At 44.5% G+C, this 20444-nt stretch overlaps 1 protein-coding gene and 1 long non-coding RNA gene across 17 annotated transcripts in view; one reads left to right on the top strand and one right to left on the bottom strand.

The window, feature by feature from the left end:
• The window catches only part of STRBP (spermatid perinuclear RNA binding protein), a 90951-nt gene that overhangs the window by 54049 nt on the left and 16458 nt on the right, over positions 1-20444 (top strand). For 6 of the 16 annotated variants that reach the window (XM_024106260.3, XM_008169434.4, XM_065572577.1 and 3 more), the window contains 10 exons: positions 1591-1756; positions 4743-4887; positions 10657-10751; positions 11152-11247; positions 11799-11910; positions 12528-12625; positions 13101-13212; positions 15893-15985; positions 16771-16970; positions 20045-20203. In XM_024106260.3, the coding sequence (XP_023962028.2) occupies positions 1591-1756; positions 4743-4887; positions 10657-10751; positions 11152-11247; positions 11799-11910; positions 12528-12625; positions 13101-13212; positions 15893-15985; positions 16771-16970; positions 20045-20203 (1276 nt within the window). The remainder of the gene's footprint in view (positions 1-1590; positions 1757-4742; positions 4888-10656; positions 10752-11151; positions 11248-11798; positions 11911-12527; positions 12626-13100; positions 13213-15892; positions 15986-16770; positions 16971-20044; positions 20204-20444) is intronic. The other 10 variants (XM_042854415.2, XM_065572581.1, XM_065572584.1 and 7 more) reach the window with 3 other exon arrangements.
• The window catches only part of LOC101942936 (uncharacterized), a 42663-nt gene continuing 39113 nt past the window's right edge, over positions 16895-20444 (bottom strand). Inside the window, exon 6 of the long non-coding RNA XR_010593701.1 lies at positions 16895-17027. This is a non-coding gene — a long non-coding RNA (uncharacterized LOC101942936). The remainder of the gene's footprint in view (positions 17028-20444) is intronic.

Raw genomic sequence — 20444 nt, 5'->3', positions numbered from 1 at the left:
TCACAAACCATTTTTAAAAGAATTATTCTTCCCTGCCAGATTAGCAGCCAAATGCTGCAGCATCTGGCTAATTTTCTAGAACCAGCAAGTGAAATGGATTTACAAGTTCTAATGACTGGGGCCCTGCAGTGGGAATCAGGAGACCTGAGCTCTATCCCCAGCTCTGCCACTGACCATCTGGTGTGACCTTGAGAGTGTCACTTTCCTGTCTCTGCCGCCTTCCTTCCCACTCTGGCCTTGGCCACACTGGCAATTCAAAGCGCTGCACTTGCTGCGCTCAGGGGTGTGAAAAAACACTCCCCCCCGAGCGTAGCGAGTGCAGCGCTGTAAAGCGCCCGTGTAATCAGCGCCTGCAGCACTGGCGGCGTGACTACACTCGGCAGCGCTGTGAATCTGCGAGTGTAGCCAAGGCTTCTGTGTCTCTGCTATTTAGGTAATAGGAGACAGTCCTTGTCCATCCCTTCCAAGTATACCCAGCTGTGCCCGTGTAGGTGAAGGTAGACGTATGAGAGAGGCTCAGGGTGCACTATATGACTGTGGATGATCAGATCCTATCCCGGTGTGAGATGTTCAAGTGCCACTAACTGCACAGCTGCCTCTCTAGCTGAGGCTGTTTTCACCACTCCAACTCTTACAACCCTTCCCAGGGGGTGTGGAGCACAGTGATCTGCCACTAGCTAGTGCTGCAGCATCCAAGAGGCATCTCTCAGTCAGGAGTGCCTGCGTGTGAATGGCAGTAGGTGTGAGTGCTCCTCTTCTGTTTCCGTGGATTCCTGCTGGTTTGTGCACTCTTGGGCTGCTCAATTGCTTGTTGTCAGCACTCAAAGCTGAAGTGTCATTTATCTTGCTTTGAAACCGATGACATTTACTGTGGCTCTTGAGTCTCCAGAGAAAACCAGGAAAATATTTAAGTCTGATTTTCCAGCCTCTGATTCTTCTAGCTTTCAGTGGTGAGAATTTTTGAAGGGCTCCTACAGGGAAGATTGCTTGAAATGGGGAGCCTTCCTAAAGTATCTAGTGTTTGCAGTATTCACAAAGCTACAGAAATGGTTTGCACAATATTTTGAAGTTACAAGCTTAAAAAAATACACGTAAAAGAAGTTGTAGGCCCCCGCTGTCGGGCGTGCCGGGGCCCCCGCTGTCGGGCGTGCCGGGGCCCTTAGAAGCATAAGTCTCGTTGAAAGATAATGGGGCTTAGGCTCATAAGTGTCCAAGTCACTTTTGAACATGGGTCTTAGGCTTCTAAGAGCTGTTCTGAAAACTTGACTCCGGGCTCGTGTGCGCTCTCCTTCTCCTGCAGTTAGGCAGTGAACTGCTTGGAACTTCGTAACTTAATCCAAACCTTTGATTCACAATTCTGCGACTACAGAAGCGTTGCCATGCATGTTCACATTCATTTCCATCATTTTCCTGTTGGCTACTTGCAGAAAAGCAGTCAATGCTTTTCATGAACCTGTCACTGATGCGTTGCAGAAATGCTGGAATTGTTTCCATCCGTCTCTGTTCCCTTGCTACAATAGGGTGGTGGTGGTGGTAGTGGGTTAAGTGTGAAAATATCACTGTAATTATTCAGACATGTTTCATTTCCAGGGATCAAGCTGGTCGGACCTTATGTGGTGTGATGAGAATTGGTTTGGTTGCAAAGGGCTTGCTGATAAAGGATGACATGGATTTGGAGCTGGTTCTCATGTGCAAAGAAAAACCCACAAAGACCTTGTTATATACAGTCAAAGACAATCTCCCAATCCAAATTCAGGTAAGTTAATTCGGGTAGTCCTCCAGCTCTGATTGATAGCACTGCAAGACATAGTCAGCTAAAAGCTGCACTGGGTAAAAGCTGAAATTAATTTGATACCAAGAAAAATACAAGTGGTAAAGGTACAGAGAGCAAAGACTGTACTTAGAATCTAGGACAGCGGCTAGAGCTCGAGAGGTTCTACCCTTAACCTGATGGGTAGAAAGGCTATCCTCCAAGCCGCCTTTGCTAGTCCTTGTTCCTGACATCAGTCCTGCTATGCCCTCCAGCTAAGGCCTTGGCTACACTTGCAGCTGTACAGCGCTGTGAGGTAAACCTGCCTTCGTACAGCTGAATAGGGAAAGCGCTGCAGTCTGTCCACACTGACAGCTGCCAGCGCAGTGGTGTGGCCACACTTGTAACATTTGCAGCTGTGTTGGGAGCGGTGCATTATGGGCACCTATCCCAGCATTCATGTGGCTGCAACGTGCTTTTCAAAACTGGGGGGGTGGGGTGGATTGTGACAGGGAGTGTGGGGGGGGAGAGAGTGCTTTTTGGAGCATGTCAGCTCTCTATTTTGCAAGTTCCGAACTCCTGGCCCCCTGCTCATTCATTTACTCACTCAAAGCAAACTGCAAACTGTTTGCTTTTCTCTGTGGTACGAGCGTTGAAACCGGCACTTCCGCATTCCTGCAGCCGGTCACAACAATGGAGAGGATTGGCCACTTGACAAGGTGATTAGTACAGCACTGCAAGCGTTTACACTCACACCTGTGAGTCGCAGCCACTCCGCTGCAGCTGTTGTTCCTCAGCGATGTGGAGTACCTGCAGCCGTGTACCCAGGGAGATACAGCGCTGCAAGTGCCCTGCCAGTGTGGACGGGGAGTGAGTTACAGCGCTGGGGGAGGCTTTACAGCGCTGTAACTTGCAAGTGTAGCCAAGGTCTAACCTTCCTATTGGAGAATTCACCCATCGGGATTCTCCCTGCTCTCACTCCTAACACAGAAATTAAATGGGGTCTTAGGCCTTGGCTACACTCGTGAAGCGCAAGTGTAGTCGCGCTGCCAGCACTGCCAGAGCTCTTGCAGCACTGTATGTACTCCACCTCTCCGAGGGGAATAGCTGCGAGCGAGCATGCAGTGCTGCAGGCGCTGATTACACGGGTGCTTTACAGCGCTGCACTCGCTGCGCTCGGGGGGGGGTGTGTGTTTTTTCACACCCCTGAGCGCAGCAAGTGCAGCGCTGTGAATTGCCAGTGTAGCCAAGGCCTTAGATCTCCCTTCTCCTGAGCATGTCAATCTGGCTCACTCTGCCCAGTGTGTTGAACTTCCCCATTACAGAAGCTTTGTCCCTCAGCTCTGCGTTCAGCTCGGTGATTCTGAAGTGACAATAGGGAAGGTTAAGAGTTTGTCATGGTTATTTTTAGTAAAAGTCACCAACGGGCAATAAACAAAAATTCACGGGCGCCTGTAACCTGTCTGTGACTTGACTAAAAATAACTGGGTGGGGCAGGGCTGATGGGGAAGGAATGACAGCTGGAGCCCCCCCCCCCACCACCACAGGGGGCAGGCACACAGTCCTGCCTCTGACCCCAGCCGCAGCTCCAGGGGCGATTGGAGGACACGGGGGATGCACAGCCTGAGCTCCAGCCGCAGCTCCAGGGGTGGTAGAGGGAGGAACGCACAGTCATGGGGGTGGGCAGCGCACATCCCCGGCTTCAGTTCCAGCTGCGGGAAGGGATGCACAGCTCTGGCTCTGGCTCCAGCCCCAGCTTCAGCTGCTGACAGCTGAAACCGAAGACGTCACAGAGGTCCGGTAAAGTCACGGAACCCTAAATCATACCCTTAACAAGAGGCCCTTCTGAGCGGTCAGTGGTCCTGGATCACGATGAACCCTTGATATGTACTTAGTTTTAATTTGTACCTTTTTGTTTTGGTGTGTAAAAAAGCATCCTGTGAACAGATGCAGCCAGTACCACCTCTTATTAAGGGAGCCCAGAGTTATAGCTTCCTTTGACACACTGGGCCTGAATAATTAGTCCAGCCTGAAGCTCATGACATGCACTATTGCCTAGAGCCTGTGCCCCAACAAATACCCCTTGCAAGTAGCTCTTTCTAAACTAGGTGATGAAACTCATTCTCCCTCCTTCCTGGTTTGCTTTCTTGTCTCATGTTTATTTCCACATACAGTGTACACGTTTCTACCATTCTTGGGAGCTATACTTCCCATTGTTCATTTGTTTGCACACAAGTTTTCAGGTTCTATGGAGGCAAAGTCCTACTCTGCAGACACAGCCGTCTCCGTAGCTGGGGCCTGGTGGGGACATGTAGGGTAGTGGCGAGGGTATGTTGCTTGCCTGTAACAGTTTTTTTCTGGAGGAAGTAAGTGCCCTAGATTGATCTCCCTATTTGTAAAGACACGGTGATTAGAAAGGGTAACTCTTACATGCTCTCTGTGGTTCCAGTTCTCTAAGCTGGTCCATGTGGATGGACCCCATCTCCTACAGAGTCCCATTGAAGCCAGCGGGGTTCCATGCAGGTGCCGAGGTCTTGTCCAGGCAGATCGGTTGGTAGGACTGGAGCCATTTATTTGCCTGCATCTGCTGCTAATTGTCAGGATGGTGGTAAACTGCCAGGGGTTTTGCATTTAGAGGCAGCATTGCCAAGAGTTAGATCCTGTAAGAGCCTACAATTGCTGGCAAGTAATTCACCCTTGGGCAGCTTCAAAAGATGACTGATCACTGTCTGCACAATGAGTGGGATGCTGTAGTGCATTTATGCTGCCACCATTTAGCGTTTTTCTGGTGAACAGCTATTTATGTTGTGAAAAATTATTTACAACTTATCAACTCTTAGCTGAGGGTGGAGGGGCAGTGCCTGGCAGAACCTGTGTATTGTAGCAATGCGAGTTCAGGGGTCATCTGCAAGGGGCAAATGTTTCTTTAGGAGATGCTGTCTTTACCATGGTTGATTGGGGATTTTTGAAAATGTTTCTTGATGCCTTTCAGAAACTTACAGAAGAGAAGTACCACGTGGAGCAGTGTGTGAATGAGGCCGCTATTATTATTCGTAACACAAAGGAGCCCACCCTAACACTGAAGGTGATACTTACATCCCCTCTCATTCGTGAGGAAACGGAGAAGAAGGACGGAGGTATATAGAGAGAGTCGTTTTCCTGCTTCCCTCAGAATTTTCTCCGAAAGGCTTTCTGACCGTGTAGCACAGGGTTAGTTTAGGGAGTGAGGTCTTGTTTTTGTTGTATACTGTGTGTCATCGTTAGCTTGGCTCACCTCTATCGGTTACAATGATTGTTCTTTAAACAGCCAGCAACCATTTAATTTTCACATAAATATATGTAAAATTCCATTTGCCGTGCAGACAGCATTATTATAGCCTTGACTCAGACACCAATTAGATCTTGTCTGAAAGAAAGCAGAACTAGTTATTAGTTAATAATTAAGCAGTGCCTGCACAGTCGTGTTTTTAAATTAAATCAGTCAAATTGGACTGGTTCATAAAATTATTCCTATTGTATAAAACTGCTCTCTTAAAATGCAGTTCCTACAAAGCTGTCTCTCTTCCTGGCACACAGATTTTGCTCATTATTGATGTGTATGTGTGTTTCTATCTTTAAGGTAAGAACGTCCTAACTAGGATACAGTTGAAGTTAAAGCTAAAATACTGCACTTCACTTCTGAAGTTAATGTTGTACCTACTGTCCTGAATGTAAAAATATATTTGGAAAATTATGCATCCTAATTCTTCCCCATCCATTCTTCCCTCTCTGCTGGGGACTTGCAACTTAGCCACAAGAAACTCTTAAGAAGCGTTGATTCTTAACGTCTACGAGATTGGAAAGAAACCAAGCGTAACACACAGAGCGAATGCAGCCGTGTTTTATTTTATTGTAATCTTCTTGTCAATAATTTCTGCTTCCGCTTCCCAAACCTATGCTTAGAAACTTTCCACTGGATGATGTCAGACCTTTGACCAACTGGCCACTCTCTGTCATGACAACTGAGGCAGCTGGGCCCATGTGGGCTAGGGAACTCCCTATTGCTCTTTTCCCATTTCTAGACTTGCCACAAGTCCCTTTGCTTATTCCCCCTTCCCACATGAAATACCAATACACTGAGAAATGTTGGTCAGTTTCTCTTCATTTTGTGGGGAGAGGGCAGGAAGGATTGATTTTTCAAGTGAAATACAGCACTTAGGCAGCAGTTGGAAGCGCAAGAATCTTGCGATAGAGATGAATAGCAAAGATTCATTAATAAAAATGTCCAAGAATTCCCAAATCACTAATGAGGCTCTTGTGCAAAAACACAATTGTTTTTCTTTAAAACAAAAGCCAGATATTTGCAGACTACTGCATATTTTCTTCAACTTCCTGGCAAGTGCTGAGTTGAGGTTTGTTTCCATTGCGACAGATACACACTCGTGAGACTGAGCACAAAAATTTATGGGAAGGTATTTTTAACATCACTGTGTGCATGCAGTTTTGCACAAATGTTTCTTCCTGTGTGATCCCTTTCAGGAGGGGATAGTGCCTTCCTCTGCTGGAATAGAAACCTGGACTTCATTAATTTGGGACTCGTCTGCTAAGCTGAATGAGGACATTAATTTTCACACTTTCTTGTTTTAATATATTTGTCGTTTTGTTACTGATTTAGGATATTAAAATATTTTTCAAAACTTTGTTCAAAAACCTTGCAGTTCACCTCTTAAATATAAAGATTGTCTCTGCAAATTTGTGATAGTGCTGGTAATAAGAGCTGTTGTTAGATCCACCCCTACCATAAAACTGATGATTGTAAACTGGTTAACACACCTTGTTCTGAAGTCCAGATTCTTTTGTAGTTGGCTTCAGTTTCTGTGATGTTCACTCCCTAGTTTATCTGAACAAAGAAAACTTGTAATATTCCCCTTCATAAGTTAATCAAACATTTTTTCTTACTGTATTAAGTAACCAGCTAGAGGGGGAAAAGAGAAAATTTTCAACTGTCTACAACCACTTCTAGTCACTTTGAGCTGTTTTAGATTTACTAAGTGAATAAAGTTTCAAATCTAATATCAAGGGAAATATGTTGAAAAACAATTCAGGAAAAATAATTTAATATAAAGGGAAAATATTGCAACTCTTCTTTTGATGCTCCTGGATAGTGCCAGCCAAATACATGTGTATTTCATATGTCATTTTAAAAACTATTCCTCGCTTTTCTTTACTTTTTTTCTGATAGAAAAGCTTTTCAAGTTCTTCATAATTTGCTTTTCATCTTGCTAGTAAGAGGAGCCATTCTATTCCAGCTGCTGCTTTTCTCTTTGTTCCTTAGTTGGCAGCTGACTAGTAGTATGCTAAGAGGCTGAGGGAAAGGCTGGGTGAAACTGACCAAGATTTCCAGCAGTATGGTTTGATTATAGTCACTAATCTATCCTCTAACCAAATAAGCAAGGTTAGGTGCAATGGAATTCTTTCAGTGCTTCCATTTGTTCTGTAGGAATGTCGCGTGTACCTTCATGCCCTGATGTCAGAATGCAGAGAACAAACATTCCTGGGTTTCTCTTTAGTCTCCCCCCCCCCCCCCCCCCTTTTTTTTTTTTTTTTTTTTGAGAAGTGTTACTACATTTTAAGCATTGTTTGTTCTATTTGTTTTTGCTGTTTGGTAGTAAAAACAAATACCAGACCAGTGTGTGTGCATTTCGATATTCCTTCCAAGCGATCCCCTTGGAGCCATTGTACAAGCTCTGTTTTCTCCTTGTTAAATGGGGAGGTCAAATGTTTGAATCTGGTGCATTCTGCGTCAGAGTGAAATTTATGTCCTCGGCAAGTTTAATATCACTCATGTCCCCCAAAGAACAGGATCTCTGTGAACTAGGCTTTCTCAGTGCCACTCTGGAAATAGTTGCAGTTACTAAACCTGTACATTCAAAATAAGAAGTAACTTCGGCCACCCAAATAGGATGGTGCTGAAAACAACCGAGTTCAGTAACTGAGCAACTGCTTCATAATCTGTCTGACACCAGGACCTCGGTGGGCAGAGAAAGTCACTGATGTTCTTGATATCCACAAGAGCCCTTGAAGGACCTGCAGAGCAAGCCACAGATTTGCCTCCTCTCCAGAAAGTAGCCCTGGTAGCTATAAACTAACGATGTTGGCAGGGGAGATTATGGAAGGACTCGTTCTGTAGGTGTTGCAGGCTCTGAATTAATGGCTGGTTTTTATTTTATTTTATTTTATTTTTAACAAATTCATCAGTGCTGAGTGTCCTTTTTAGAACTAAAAAAGGAAAAGAAGAAAGCTCCTCGTACATGTTTGAAAACTTTGATTGGGTCTCACTTTCCTGACTAGCAGAGCATGAAGAAACATGCCATTCTAATGAGGATGTCAAAAGGGAGTCTGCTGCAAGTCGCTCACCCCTCTTCACTGCCTGTTCTCTCCATCTTTCTGTTTAACAGAATCTTGCACCCAAATGTTGACTGCCTGCAACATCTGCAAAAGCTGCCCTGGAAACTCAAGGGTTAATGTAATGAATGCACTATTTTCAAAGGCATTAGTGACTCTGGCCTCTTTAAATAACCTCTAATGAGCATCAACATGCCACTGCAAAAGTAGGGTGTTGTATTTATGCTGTTACAGTGAAGTCTATTTAGTCACCTGTACAGTAACAGACAATACACACCATGTTCTGGTTTATAAGTTAGTGGTAAAATTAAGTTTACTTCATCAACAGTTGTAACATACTCTAGCAAAATGTTGTACAATCTCAGTTGGAAATAGACTTCATGGACTTGCAAATTCACCTTAATTGTTAAAATTGAACAATTTTGCAGTCAGTCAACCTTTGCCATTTCTAACTTTTAAAGAAGATTCTAATCACTCATTGACAGTAGCTGTTTTAAGCTTTAAGCAGATGTTTATATTGTCCCCAGTAAAGGGTTTTGTTACAGAAACATTTAAAGATTTGTAACACATGTTGTGCTTTCATAACCAATAAAACACAATTTTCTTCTTGTAAACGAAGAGGAAATTTGAAAGTAAAAGTCTTAAATTCCAAAGCGATGTGATGCAAAGTGACCTTTTGTGCTTGTAAACAAATACCTGCTAATCCCATATAAGACTTTGCAGCTCTGATTGGGAGGACAGGAGTGGAGATGAATTTTAGTGATGCGATTATGTTGATGAGGATAACAAGAAACAATGCAAATATCTGCTGCGAAGTTCATCAGGGTCAGAAAATAAGCATATAGCACTTCAGTCCTTTGCTGGGAGCAGAGCCAACAGATGCAAACTAAACCCACAAGCTATCAGACAAGATGTCTCTGTTTCTGTTGAGCTTCACACTCTGGTTTTTCATTACCTTTTATCCATCATGATGTAATGGCTGCAGCTTTGCTAGACCTGTCTCCCTAGCCAACAGCATAGGAAGGGAGGCCGTTTTGATATTAAAATAGCAGTACCATGCAGCGTAACCTGTGAAAACAAATGGCAGCTGGGACATTAACTGTAAGGGTGTGGGTGGGTGTGCGCAGGCCCTGTATACAGTAGTATCCATTTTTCTCCCGCGTCTCCTAAGTAAAATTAAATGTTTTGCTAGTTACTGAATATTGCTTTACCTGGCAGGCATCTACAAGCTGGTTTGGGTTCTGTATTTCAGTCAGCCCCACATGGCTATCTCTGTACAAACCCATATGAATTAGCTGTTATGAATGATGAAAAACAGTATTTTTCTACATTACTGCCAATTTCAAGAGGGGCAATAGAATAGATTCCTAAGAACAGTCAGTGTATTTATTCAAAGGGTTATTTTGAACTATGGGTTGGTTAGTTTCCAGTATGTGCTGTTATGTCAGTTAAATGCTATTGACTAAGGAAGTTAGCCCTTAATCCTGCAGAGATACTTAGGCATGTGTAATTCTACTCATGAGGTAGTATAATCACATGAATGAAGTTAGGCATGGGCTTTGGGTTTACAGAATCAGGGTTTTAATAATTTGTTCCTTTAAAAAAACGAGAACAATAATTTCTTATGGAACGAGATGTGATTGCTAGAAGCACTTGGTAACATGCTGGATTTAAAAAAAGGCGGGTGGGAGTGTAAAACTTAACAGAAGATTTCAGTCTTCTACGTCTCAACTCTGACTTTAGTTTGTTTAGACAATTTCTGTTGCTGTTGGGAAGAGAAGATTTTTATGAAAGAAAAACAATCTTGAAATTGTTAACAGGATCTAGAAGTTTTAAAACTTTTTTGCTGCTTTCATTTGTTACCTGGTTACACACAACACTACAGTCAGAGTGAAAGAACTTGTGTATCAAAATGTAAAGTGCACATTAACACAAGTTCTGTTTTTCTCCAATTTGTTTATATTGAGTTAATATTGAAGAGAAATACACTTCTCCACTGTTAATTGCTGTGGCTTTGATAAAGATAAACTGGAAGCATCTTCAAATTCCCAAAAGGCACCTCTAAATCATTCTTCAATGCTTCCTGCCTCTGAGGCAAACTTTCTTCTTCAAGAAAATCTTCTCTTTGTTGAGAAGGTTGCTGTCAATTAGTAATTCTGTGCTGATTTTATGCACCTGGAATAAAACCACAAACGGGAGGGAGGAACGAAAGAAGGAAAAGTGCTACATAGCTATTTTCTGCCCTGAAATGTGTTCTACATTTTTAATAAGATCCCAGATTGTCTGTAGCAGTGGCCATCGATTTTGTATAAGGAGTGAATGCCTTTTGCTTCTGTTGCACATGTGCACATTTACTACCTTTTTAATGGCTTGTTTGAATTAAATAACACAGTGCACTTAAAAAAAATTATTTTTTTTTCTGGGAGTCTTATTAGCTCATTGAGATGCTGCCACTCTTTATGTACTGTGACAGAAACCCCTTGGTCAAATTGTATCTGTCTCTTTTTATCCCATTTTACCAGTAGATAATGTTGCGATGAAAGATCCTCCGGACTTATTGGACAGGCAGAAATGCCTGGAGGCCTTGGCCTCTCTGCGGCACGCCAAATGGTTTCAGGTTGGCTATTTGTTCTTATCTTATTGTTATTGTAGCCTTATGAGGTTTAATTTGAGACACTTTTAATTTTAATGCCTTTTTTAATTTCTGTCTAGCCCCTCTAGAGTGCAAGTCTAGAATTTCGAATTCTGAGTGCTGTTCTGTAAAAGCGACGACGCTAGGTAGCTAGCCAACTGGTCTATAGTTGTCATGAGGCTACAAAAGCAATTTTAACATTATGCTTCTTTTTACTGTTAAGCCTGCCTTTCTCTAAAACGCAGCATTTTGCTTTTATGTAACTTTTTTTTGTTTTGCATGAAACTGATTAAGTGCTAATTAGTAATCGTATTAAAGAACCTATTCCAGCAAAATTGAAGGCTGGATTTCAGCAAGTGTATTGGAACCATTTTGTTTGTTTTAGGCCAGGGCAAATGGACTAAAATCATGTGTAATTGTGCTACGTATTCTGCGTGATTTGTGCAACAGAGTCCCCACATGGGCACCGCTAAAAGGATGGGTAAGTGTGGAACAGGAGTCAGATGGCAACTAGGTTTGAAAAGTCAGACCTTCAGTAAATGGTCACGGTGTCTTGTGAGGGCTGTAGAGTGAGCATGTGAAACTCAGCTCCCTGCTTCTTTCCCTCATCACACCCATTAAAACAATCTTTTGTTTAAAACAATGCCTGTGGAGCTGAGGAGGGAGAGGGGTTGTGTCCATTTCAGTAACTCTGTATGGTGCCTGGAAACCATGGCAATGGGCACCGTGTCGGCAGGGCCTCGTGTTCTGCGGAATCCACCCCTTGCCATAGAGATTTGACACTTTTCAAAGCGTCTCACTGCCATAGCTGGTGCAGGTGTAGCCTTGGAAATGTGAGCTCAGTGTCAGTCACCGCAGTGGAGTTGGTGGTACCCTCCTGCTGGGAAAAGCTGCGCACTGTAGAAATCCACAGGTTGACAAACACCCCAGGGTCACTAGGAGCAGCGCCTCACCCCCATTTGAAATGACTTCTTGTGTTTAACTGCGGCCACGCTCTGGCACCTGTACTAATTCTAATTTAATGTCTTTTAGCCACTAGAGCTTATATGTGAAAAATCTATAGGTACTTGTAATAGACCCTTGGGCGCTGGGGAGGCCTTAAGACGAGTGATGGAGTGTTTGGCGTCTGGAATTCTGCTTCCTGGTAAGGGCCCAGAATAAATTCAGACACACCAAAGATTGATCATTCCTCTGTTTTGAAATGTGCGTGTTTTCCATTCCTGCATGTTTTAAAATGCCTGTTCTCAGGAGCAGCAAGCAGAAGGTTTAGCATGTGAATTGTTAGCAAGACATTGAGAAGCTCCATGGTTAACCTAAAAATATACTGTCCCTATTAATAGTTGTAACGTCTCTATGCTGTGGTGTTACAGCGCCTGCTGGGAGTGGAGTGTTCACAATCGAATGACTGCTGGGGAATTAGAGAGAAGACCATGGGCCAGATGCTCAGCTAGTATAGATCAGTGTTTGGAAATCAGTAGTTCTCCCAGGTTTTCAAACTCCACTGCCAAATTCTTAGCCGTTGGTGCCTCTGTCTTATGTGTACAGTGTGGACAACAACAATTTAAATGGCCCTTCTTGTTTAGGGGGTAAAACCTTAGGGTTAGCTTGTTCCTAAGGCTGTTTCAGTCCCCACCGAGAGAGATGGGGGCTCTGCACTCATCGGAGAGTAGAATTTAGCTCTTGTGACTTTCACTTGACTCCAGCAGTCTTTTGGGTGGTGTTTCTGACATGTTCTGAACTGTCTTATTTTCCCCCTTATAGGGGGCCCTGGCCTGCATGATCCCTGTGAGCGGGAGCCAACAGACGCTTTGTCCTATATGACAGTGCAGCAAAAAGAAGCCATAACACACAGTGCTCAGGTAGAAAACCTCTGCTTCCAGGAACCTAAGTGTCATTTCTGCTGAAGAACATCCGAGTCCCTGCATTCAGTTTACCCCTTTGCTCAGGATGGCTTCTTTCTTGCAGTAGAATCATGGCAGCTCTTCTCATGCCCTGCACTGGAAGGATTAAATTAAGGTTTTGAGAATATAGGAGTTCTATTATGAATGACATTTTCTCCTTGAGAGGGCCCCAAAGCCTGTGCTTCGTGTAGGTCCCACTTTAAGCACCTGTGGCGCATAGGTCCCGTGCTGGTGCTCTGAACAGGGGTGAATTTCACAGTGTATCCCAGAAATGGCTGTTTTTGTTCTCTCTCGCTCGCTAATTAACCCTTTCCATAGAGATTTGAGTCCTTGCTCATAGGAGAGATGTTGATGCTGTGTCTAGAGTTTTAATCAGAAGTTCAGACACCTGGGCAGAGCATGGCAGTGATGTCTCGTTTCTGTTCTTCCCTAGCACGCGCTCAGGCTATCAGCCTTTGGTCAGATCTATAAGGTGCTCGAAATGGATCCTCTCCCATCCAATAAATCCTTTCAAAAATATCCCTGGTCAGTTACTGACAAAGAAGGTAAGTGCAGACTGTCTCTTGGGGAAACGTCCTTAAAAACACAATCAGGATGTAACCTGGGTGTTAAGCTGGCTCTTTGGAATGTAGCTTGGTGAAATTCTGGGTTATGTGCTGTGTGTGTCAGAAGAATGTTGCTTTTAAAAAAAAATGACGATACTATTAGAGGAAAATCTGTCAGCGGTCTCTAGTCACTAAATAATAGAACATACAAAAGAACGTGGGAAATGTGACCACTGCAGTGTAGCATGTGGTTTTCTTCTGATGTATGTCCTCCTTTACTCCCCATGCCCCAAGTAATGCATGTCTCTTATGCTAGGGGAGCAAGAGCCTTTAGACAAGCCAAAATGAGCAATATTAGGTCAGTGTCCCTGCTCAGATTCACTGCAAAGAATCCCTTAGAGAAGGTGGTAAAGTAAAATAAAATTGTCCTAAAAAAACTCTCTAAGCACAGTATTGTTACAGTTTTTACCTTGGACTATCTATTTAAACAAAATGAAAGTAGCTTTCCATAGTCTGAACCAGTGGTATTCCAAATACCCAAACAGGACATCAGGCAATCCTGTTTTTCCTCCTAGCTCCATCTGTCTCACCCGCTCTTAGACCCTGAAATGAATGTGAAGTATATTTTCTAACCAGAATTAAAATGGTAAAATCCTTAGCGCAGTGATATTCAATTCGGTTTTCTGGGGGGCCGAATAAGGCATTGCCCAAGTCTTGGCGGGCCAGAGGGCTCTTTCAGTGTTTGCTCTCTAGTGAAAGCATGTCAGTTCTTTGCCTGGCTGGCAGGGGTCAGCAGCCTATGGCACATGTGCTGAAGATGGCACGTTAGCTGATTTTTTTTGATTGGAGCACAGAGTGCTAGTCCAATTAGCGGTGGTTTATTTTTCCTCTCTTTACAATCATGCCATGTACAGGTAAAGTCTGTTTGTCCAAATTTCAGTTCACCAAAAATCCTGAGTCTCTGAATGAGTAGCGTTTCCCCAAGGGTGGGGAGAAGGGAGTAGCTGCCAAAGACAGGCGCCTCCTTAATACTGCTTCAGTGCAGGGAGCTGGGAAAAAAAAGGGGGGGGGGTTGGGAGAAACCCAGGGAGCAGGGGGTGACCCCACCCCCTAGCCTATCCCATCCCTGCCTCTTGCTTCCAGCTGGGGACCCTGTTGCAGGATGGCCCTACTACCTGGCTCCAACTCTGACCAGGCTCCTGTGCTCCCTACCTGGTCCCAGCTGCAGTGTCCCCATGCTGACCCGCCTCTCCCCTGGGCTGGCACCTGCTGGTGTGGAGGACCCTGTGCAGCTCAAGAGGGAAAGGGACCTCCTGGCAGGGGGAGCCCAGGAGCTAGGTAGCCCTTACAGCGGAGTCCCTAGCAGGAGCAGCTGACGCCCAGCAGGCTAACCCAAATGTGGCCCACATGCTGCTAACTGAAGAACATTGCTGTAGAGGTTTAGATGTCGGAGACTTTAGAACAGGCAGTTCGGATCAAGGTGAGTGGAACAAGCCAAAGGACTTGCTCCCCGTCATAAAGTTGCTAAAGTCCACATTAAAGATTAATTCTAAAGCATTTTAAAAAAATATTCCCCTTTTCCACCCTCTTTGGCATTTCCCTTTCACTTGTTATGTGAGCATAGTTCCTTTAGTCGGATCTGATTAATGCATCCTGTTAGCCCATTTGCTCAATCCAGGCCATTTTATAATTAAGAGATCATGTCTTTGGAGTTGGAGCACTGTCACAGAAATAATCGTTTCTTGTCACTTGATAATGGTGAGGCCAGTCCTAGCCATTTATTTTTAAAGTGAGAACATTGATCCAGTGACACTGTCTATTACAGGGACTTTATTTCTATTATGGCAAATGATGGATGTAGAGATACTTTTTTCCCCATCTGATGGATGCTGAGCTCAGGAGAATTATTGACATACTGTATTCTGATAGACCTGTTGTGTATTTCAGCTGGAGTTAGCTTATCAATAAAAACACAATGAGATTAAATGAGGAAGACAGGTTTGTTTGTTTTGGTCACGCTACTGTTTATGTCTAAAACGTTAGCAGCCCTGCAGTCTGGTGAGCTGGCACACGTGAGATATAAAATAATGTAAATGAAATACAGGACTAAAGAGACAGTGACTTCTGTGGCGCTGAGTGTTAAGAACCAAAGCTGCCTCCATTTACAGAAAATCTGGAAGGTTGCTGAAATACGAAGTCCGTGTTTGATTTTGTTTTTCGTGGATCTCTGACTTCAGCTCCCCTATAGAATGTTAGCTTTTAAAATAAAACTTCAGCTGTTGGACTTAAGAAATCTCTTGCAGAGATTTCCAGATATTTATGATGATTAGAAGGCATGTAACAACATCCGTAGGCCTTACTATTGGTATTCGAGCTGGTAAGGAAGTGGAGGTTTGAATATGTGATCTGATTGGCTACTGTTGCCAAGTTCAATTCTGTGGACCTCTGCAGGCAACAGTGGAAACTTAAGGACTCCCCACATGACCCTCTGCTGCCAGTTATAAGCTAATGTTTTCTTCTATGTAGCAATGTAAATTCTTAAATACAGACCTTTGCAGGTGATTGTTAATTATAAGGTTAACATCGAAGTAATGGGACTAATCAGACAGGTGCTATGGGATTGTTGCCTTGTTTTTCACTATCAATTTAAGTCCATATTACAAGGAGAACTATCTTTTAGGTGCAGGCTCCTCTGCTCTGAAAAGGCCATTTGAAGATGGATTAGGGGATGATAAAGATCCCAATAAAAAGATGAAGCGCAACTTGAGGAAAAGTAAGTGCAGCTTTTATCTGTTCAGGCTTCAAGGAGCCATTGTTGGTTATAGTAGGAGCTGACACAAAAACTTCTTGGTGTTGGTGTGGACTGGCATGTGAAAGAGCCTCTGGAATGAATGTTTGTGTTCTCAATCCCGCTGAGCTCAGAACTTCAAACTCCTCTGCTTAGGGTGGGTTTCAGTTTCTTTGAACACATTTGACTGGCTGACTGACTCACGTCACTGATCAGGTTACTCCAGCAGGTGATATTAAAACTTAGGTTGTCCAAAGAGTTCAGGTATTTTATTTGTAATGTCTGGCAGTTGTCTCTCAAACAGCCTCAGACCAAGACCTCACAATATGTAGAACTGATTGTTCACATCCCACATTTGGGACAGGAGATAGGTGCTGATTCCATTGACAGATCACCTGTATTGTATATGCAAACCAAGAGTGTTTTTTTTTTTTTTTTTGGATTACTGTGAACAAGTAGCTCCTGGTGCCTAGTTTCATATGGGATCCGGCTGCAGGTAGCACTCGCAGTACCGTATGACCTATGAAATTTCATATCAAGTTGTAGCAGCCAGGAAGAACCTGACTGGTACAGAACTCTGAGCTCTAAAGGGATTGAGTAGTAATGGTCACGAACCACTGGGGGAGTGGATGGCTGGCATTCATTCATGTTTATATAGCGCACTTAAGTACGCAGATGGATGGTACTTTAGAAATGCAAAATGTTTCACTTCTCAGTTTCTTTCGTTAATCTTTTTTTTTTTTTCCCCTTCCCACCCTCTCCCATAATAGTCCTAGACAGTAAAGCAATCGATCTCATGAACGCTCTGATGAGACTGAACCAAATCAGGCCAGGGCTTCAGTATAAGCTTCTGTCGCAGTCGGGTCCAGTCCATGCCCCAGTCTTCACAATGTCTGTAGATGTTGACGGTACGACCTATGAAGCATCAGGACCTTCTAAGAAAACGGCCAAGCTCCATGTGGCAGTGAAGGTAAGGCTGAGGTGCAGACCTGAATATGAATTAAGCTGATAATTCCAGCCTTGGATCCTGGAAAACACAGAGCGGATATGATCAGAACTATCAATGGGTAAACCCTCTAAAGAGAGGCAGTGTGGCTCAAACCTGCTATCTTGGGCCTTTTCAAAATGCTCTGGCACTTCCAGATCCCATGGTGAACAAGTAAGAGGGGAAAAGTGAACAGAGCTGTCCAAGCCTCCAGAGGTCGATGAGTGAGTGTGGGTGGGTTCCATGTTTTGTTTTTTGGTTCCCCTTGTTAGTTACTAGTATGATGGCTCATCCTTCTGTTGTTCCCATTCCCCTCACCTCTGCCTGTCTGTCGCTATCCTTGGGTTGTGAGCTCCTTGGAGCAGGGAGCCATCCCATCTTGAGTGTTTGGAAATCACCTAGCACATCATGGATGCTACAGTAAATAGAGGATGGTGAATCACAGTTTGTTATTGTGGTCCATTGGTATGAGGCAGCCTGAGCCATACCCCATTGTTCCCCTTTCTAGAGGCTCTGTGGGAGAAAGCTGGAGTTGGTAAAACAGTGAGACTTGAGTTGGTGTCTAGTAAATAAAAATGGCCACCACAGTCCTCCCCATGTAAATTCGTAGATAGATCAGGCTCTGCTGTACCAGACCTTCCCTGTGTGCATTGCTGAGAAGGGAGGAAAAGTTATCTGTAAACTGCAAAAACAAAATGAAAATCTAAGTGCGCAGAGCTGCAAGAACAAACCCATCTGTCATTATCTGTGCTTCCTTTCATGTATTTTGAGTGAACTTCCTTTTCAGAAGGTTCATCTGGCAACTTTCCATTTTCCTTTGATTTAGGAGTTTGAAAATCCCATTGTCCCTTTTGCTTTCATGCTCAGAGCGCCCAAAAGTATTTGATAGAATGTATCATTCTGCAGGAGATGTGGCTTTGTATATGTCCTCCCATCCCGTCCTCCTCTCACCTACATTTTGCCCCAATAATTGTCTTTTTTTTTAATACCATTAAGAATTCTGCCTTGAGAAGCAGGATCTTCTCTGCCTTCCTCCTGCAGGGCCCCTCTGTGGCTCCCGGTTCCTGGCTGGAGCCTCGTACAGCCCCATTTTCCCCAAATTTACCCCCCCCCCCCGGCTATGCTTTGGAACCACCCTCTTTCAAGCTGAGGACCAGCTGGCATGCCGGCCCTGCAGAGCCAGCACTGCTGCTCCCTGGCAGCCCACGCGCTACTTGCTCACACACCAGGAGATTGTAGGGCTAAATTGGGATGTTTCCATTTTTAGGGTTCACTGTTTAGATACTTAAAGCTCTAAATCTGCAGCTGCATTTGACTGGCAAGTGATGGTGTTGCACCCCCAAACGGGGGAAGGAATAGAGCTGTCTGTGACTGCGGTACCTGCCCCTTACCAACCATCAGGGCGGGGAAAAGGGGGCTGGAGCTGCGTGCCCCTTGATTGGAGGAGAATGCTTACGCTGTTCCCGGTTCCATGTTCAGTGTTTGGTACCTGTGGGCATGTCTGCAAGCTTTGCTTTTGAGACCAAACTTTTGGGGGGGGGGGCCCTCAGGTTAGCCTCTGAGTCAGTTCACACCTACATTTTGTGCCCACTGAACACATCTGCATAGGCAGATCAGGGAGTCAGTCACAGAACTGCCTGACCTGCTGCATCATTGTGCATGATGGGGGAGAGTACCCCATCTCTTCTGGAGACCCCTTGGGGAAAGTGTTTGTTTGGCAGTGACAAAATCAGGTTCTGTGCTTCTCTCCTACAAAGTGGCTGGTTGTGAGCAGCATGGTGACAGCCCAGGAGGTTTGATGTACTTCACATTCATGTCCAGATGAAATAGCCAATTACTCCCTTACATGTCCGTTAGCCTGGGTCTCCTTTACTGCTTCACTGCCATGCACACCTCAGTTCAGGCCACCTCTACAGCGCTGAGAGGGACGTGCGTCTTTGGTTATGTTTGTCAGCTGATGTTCTTTGAGCAGCTGCAGATGGGAGACCTTTTCAGTCCTAGATTCCAGCAGTGCTGCGTTCTAGCCAAGATTTTTCTCTTTAGGCTGCATGTTACCATTTGCTTCGGGTTACCATATTTCAGGTTCCCCAAAAGTGGACACTGCAGGGGGAGGGAAGTACAGTCGGGGGTGCTGGAGGGCATACCTGTGGCGGGGGTACTCACTGGAGGTGGGGGGCAGTGTCGTTCTCCGTCACAATAGCAGGGCCCAGCCATCAGTCAGCATCCAGGGCACAAGCCCAGGATGCAGCCACAGTCATCTGTCAGCACCTCCCTGCAGGATCCCTTCCCCAAGGCTGAGAGTTGGGGCCTGGGTGGGCGGGATCCAGCAGCTGTGACTTGCAGGGGAATGGATCTATCGGGAGTCTTTCTGAGCTGCAGCTTGTCTGCTCTGCAAAAACCCAGGCCGTTGCCTGTTGTTTGAAAACCCCGCCTGGACAGAGAAGAAAGCAGGCTCAAAAAAGAGATCCTGTCTGGGAACACCCAGGCATATGGTAACCCCTGCATTTGCTGCCACCTTGGAAACTGAACAATTAACATCTGGGCTTGATGCGACATGTGTAGCATCCCATATTGCAGATGGCCTGGTGCCTTAGTTCCTATGAGCTGCCTTGTCCTTGCTCTGCAGACTTGTATATGCTGAGCTCAATGGAACTTAAGATGCAAAACAGAATGTCTTGGTCATGCTGTCAAGTAGTAGTACAGAGTGGAAGTGGTCTAACCGGAATTGTGAATAGTTAACTACTTTGCATACAGATCCTGTATTTTATAGGTTGAATTTTAATCCCATATTATACATGGGAGCCTCAGTTTGGAAAATGGTATTTATGAACTGCTGGTGCATTTGACACTGGAAACTCTCAATTATATTTTGCAGCTTAAGAAGGCAAGGGCCCTTTTTCCCATTAGTACTTGATTTTTCGCTGTATTTAACTTGGTGAAAAGTGAACTTCAAAGTGAGTTACCTCCTGAAGTGTGTGTGGCCTTTTTACTGCTGTATAATCAGCCTTGCATTCGCTTCCAAACTGGTTTTACATCTCATTTAATGTCGTTTGGTGTAGGTATTACAAGCAATGGGCTATCCAACTGGCTTTGATGCAGATATTGAGTGCATGAGCTCTGATGAAAAATCAGATACCGAAGGCAAAAACGAGACTGTCTCTTCAAACTCAAGCAATAATACTGGAAATTCTACAATTGACACCTCCTCTACCTTAGAGGTGGGTATTCAATGAAAAACGCACAGTAATAGAGAGCTTTCCATGAGGCCAATGGCCTTGTGTAGTTAAGGCACTGGATTGGGAATCAAGAGATCTGGTTTCAATTCCCATCTCTGCCACAGACTGCCAGTGAAACCATGGGCAAATCCCTTCCATCTCTCTGTGTGTCTGTTCCTGAGCTGTAAAGTGAGGATCATTCTTTCTCTCTCTCGTCCTATTTAGACTGTAAGTCTTCAGGGTA

Source organism: Chrysemys picta, chromosome 18 (genome assembly GCF_011386835.1).
Source record: "Chrysemys picta bellii isolate R12L10 chromosome 18, ASM1138683v2, whole genome shotgun sequence".
Taxonomy (NCBI): Eukaryota; Metazoa; Chordata; order Testudines; family Emydidae; genus Chrysemys; species Chrysemys picta.
The sequence above is the reverse complement of the archived record's forward strand: the minus strand, read 5'-3'. Positions and strand labels throughout refer to the sequence as shown.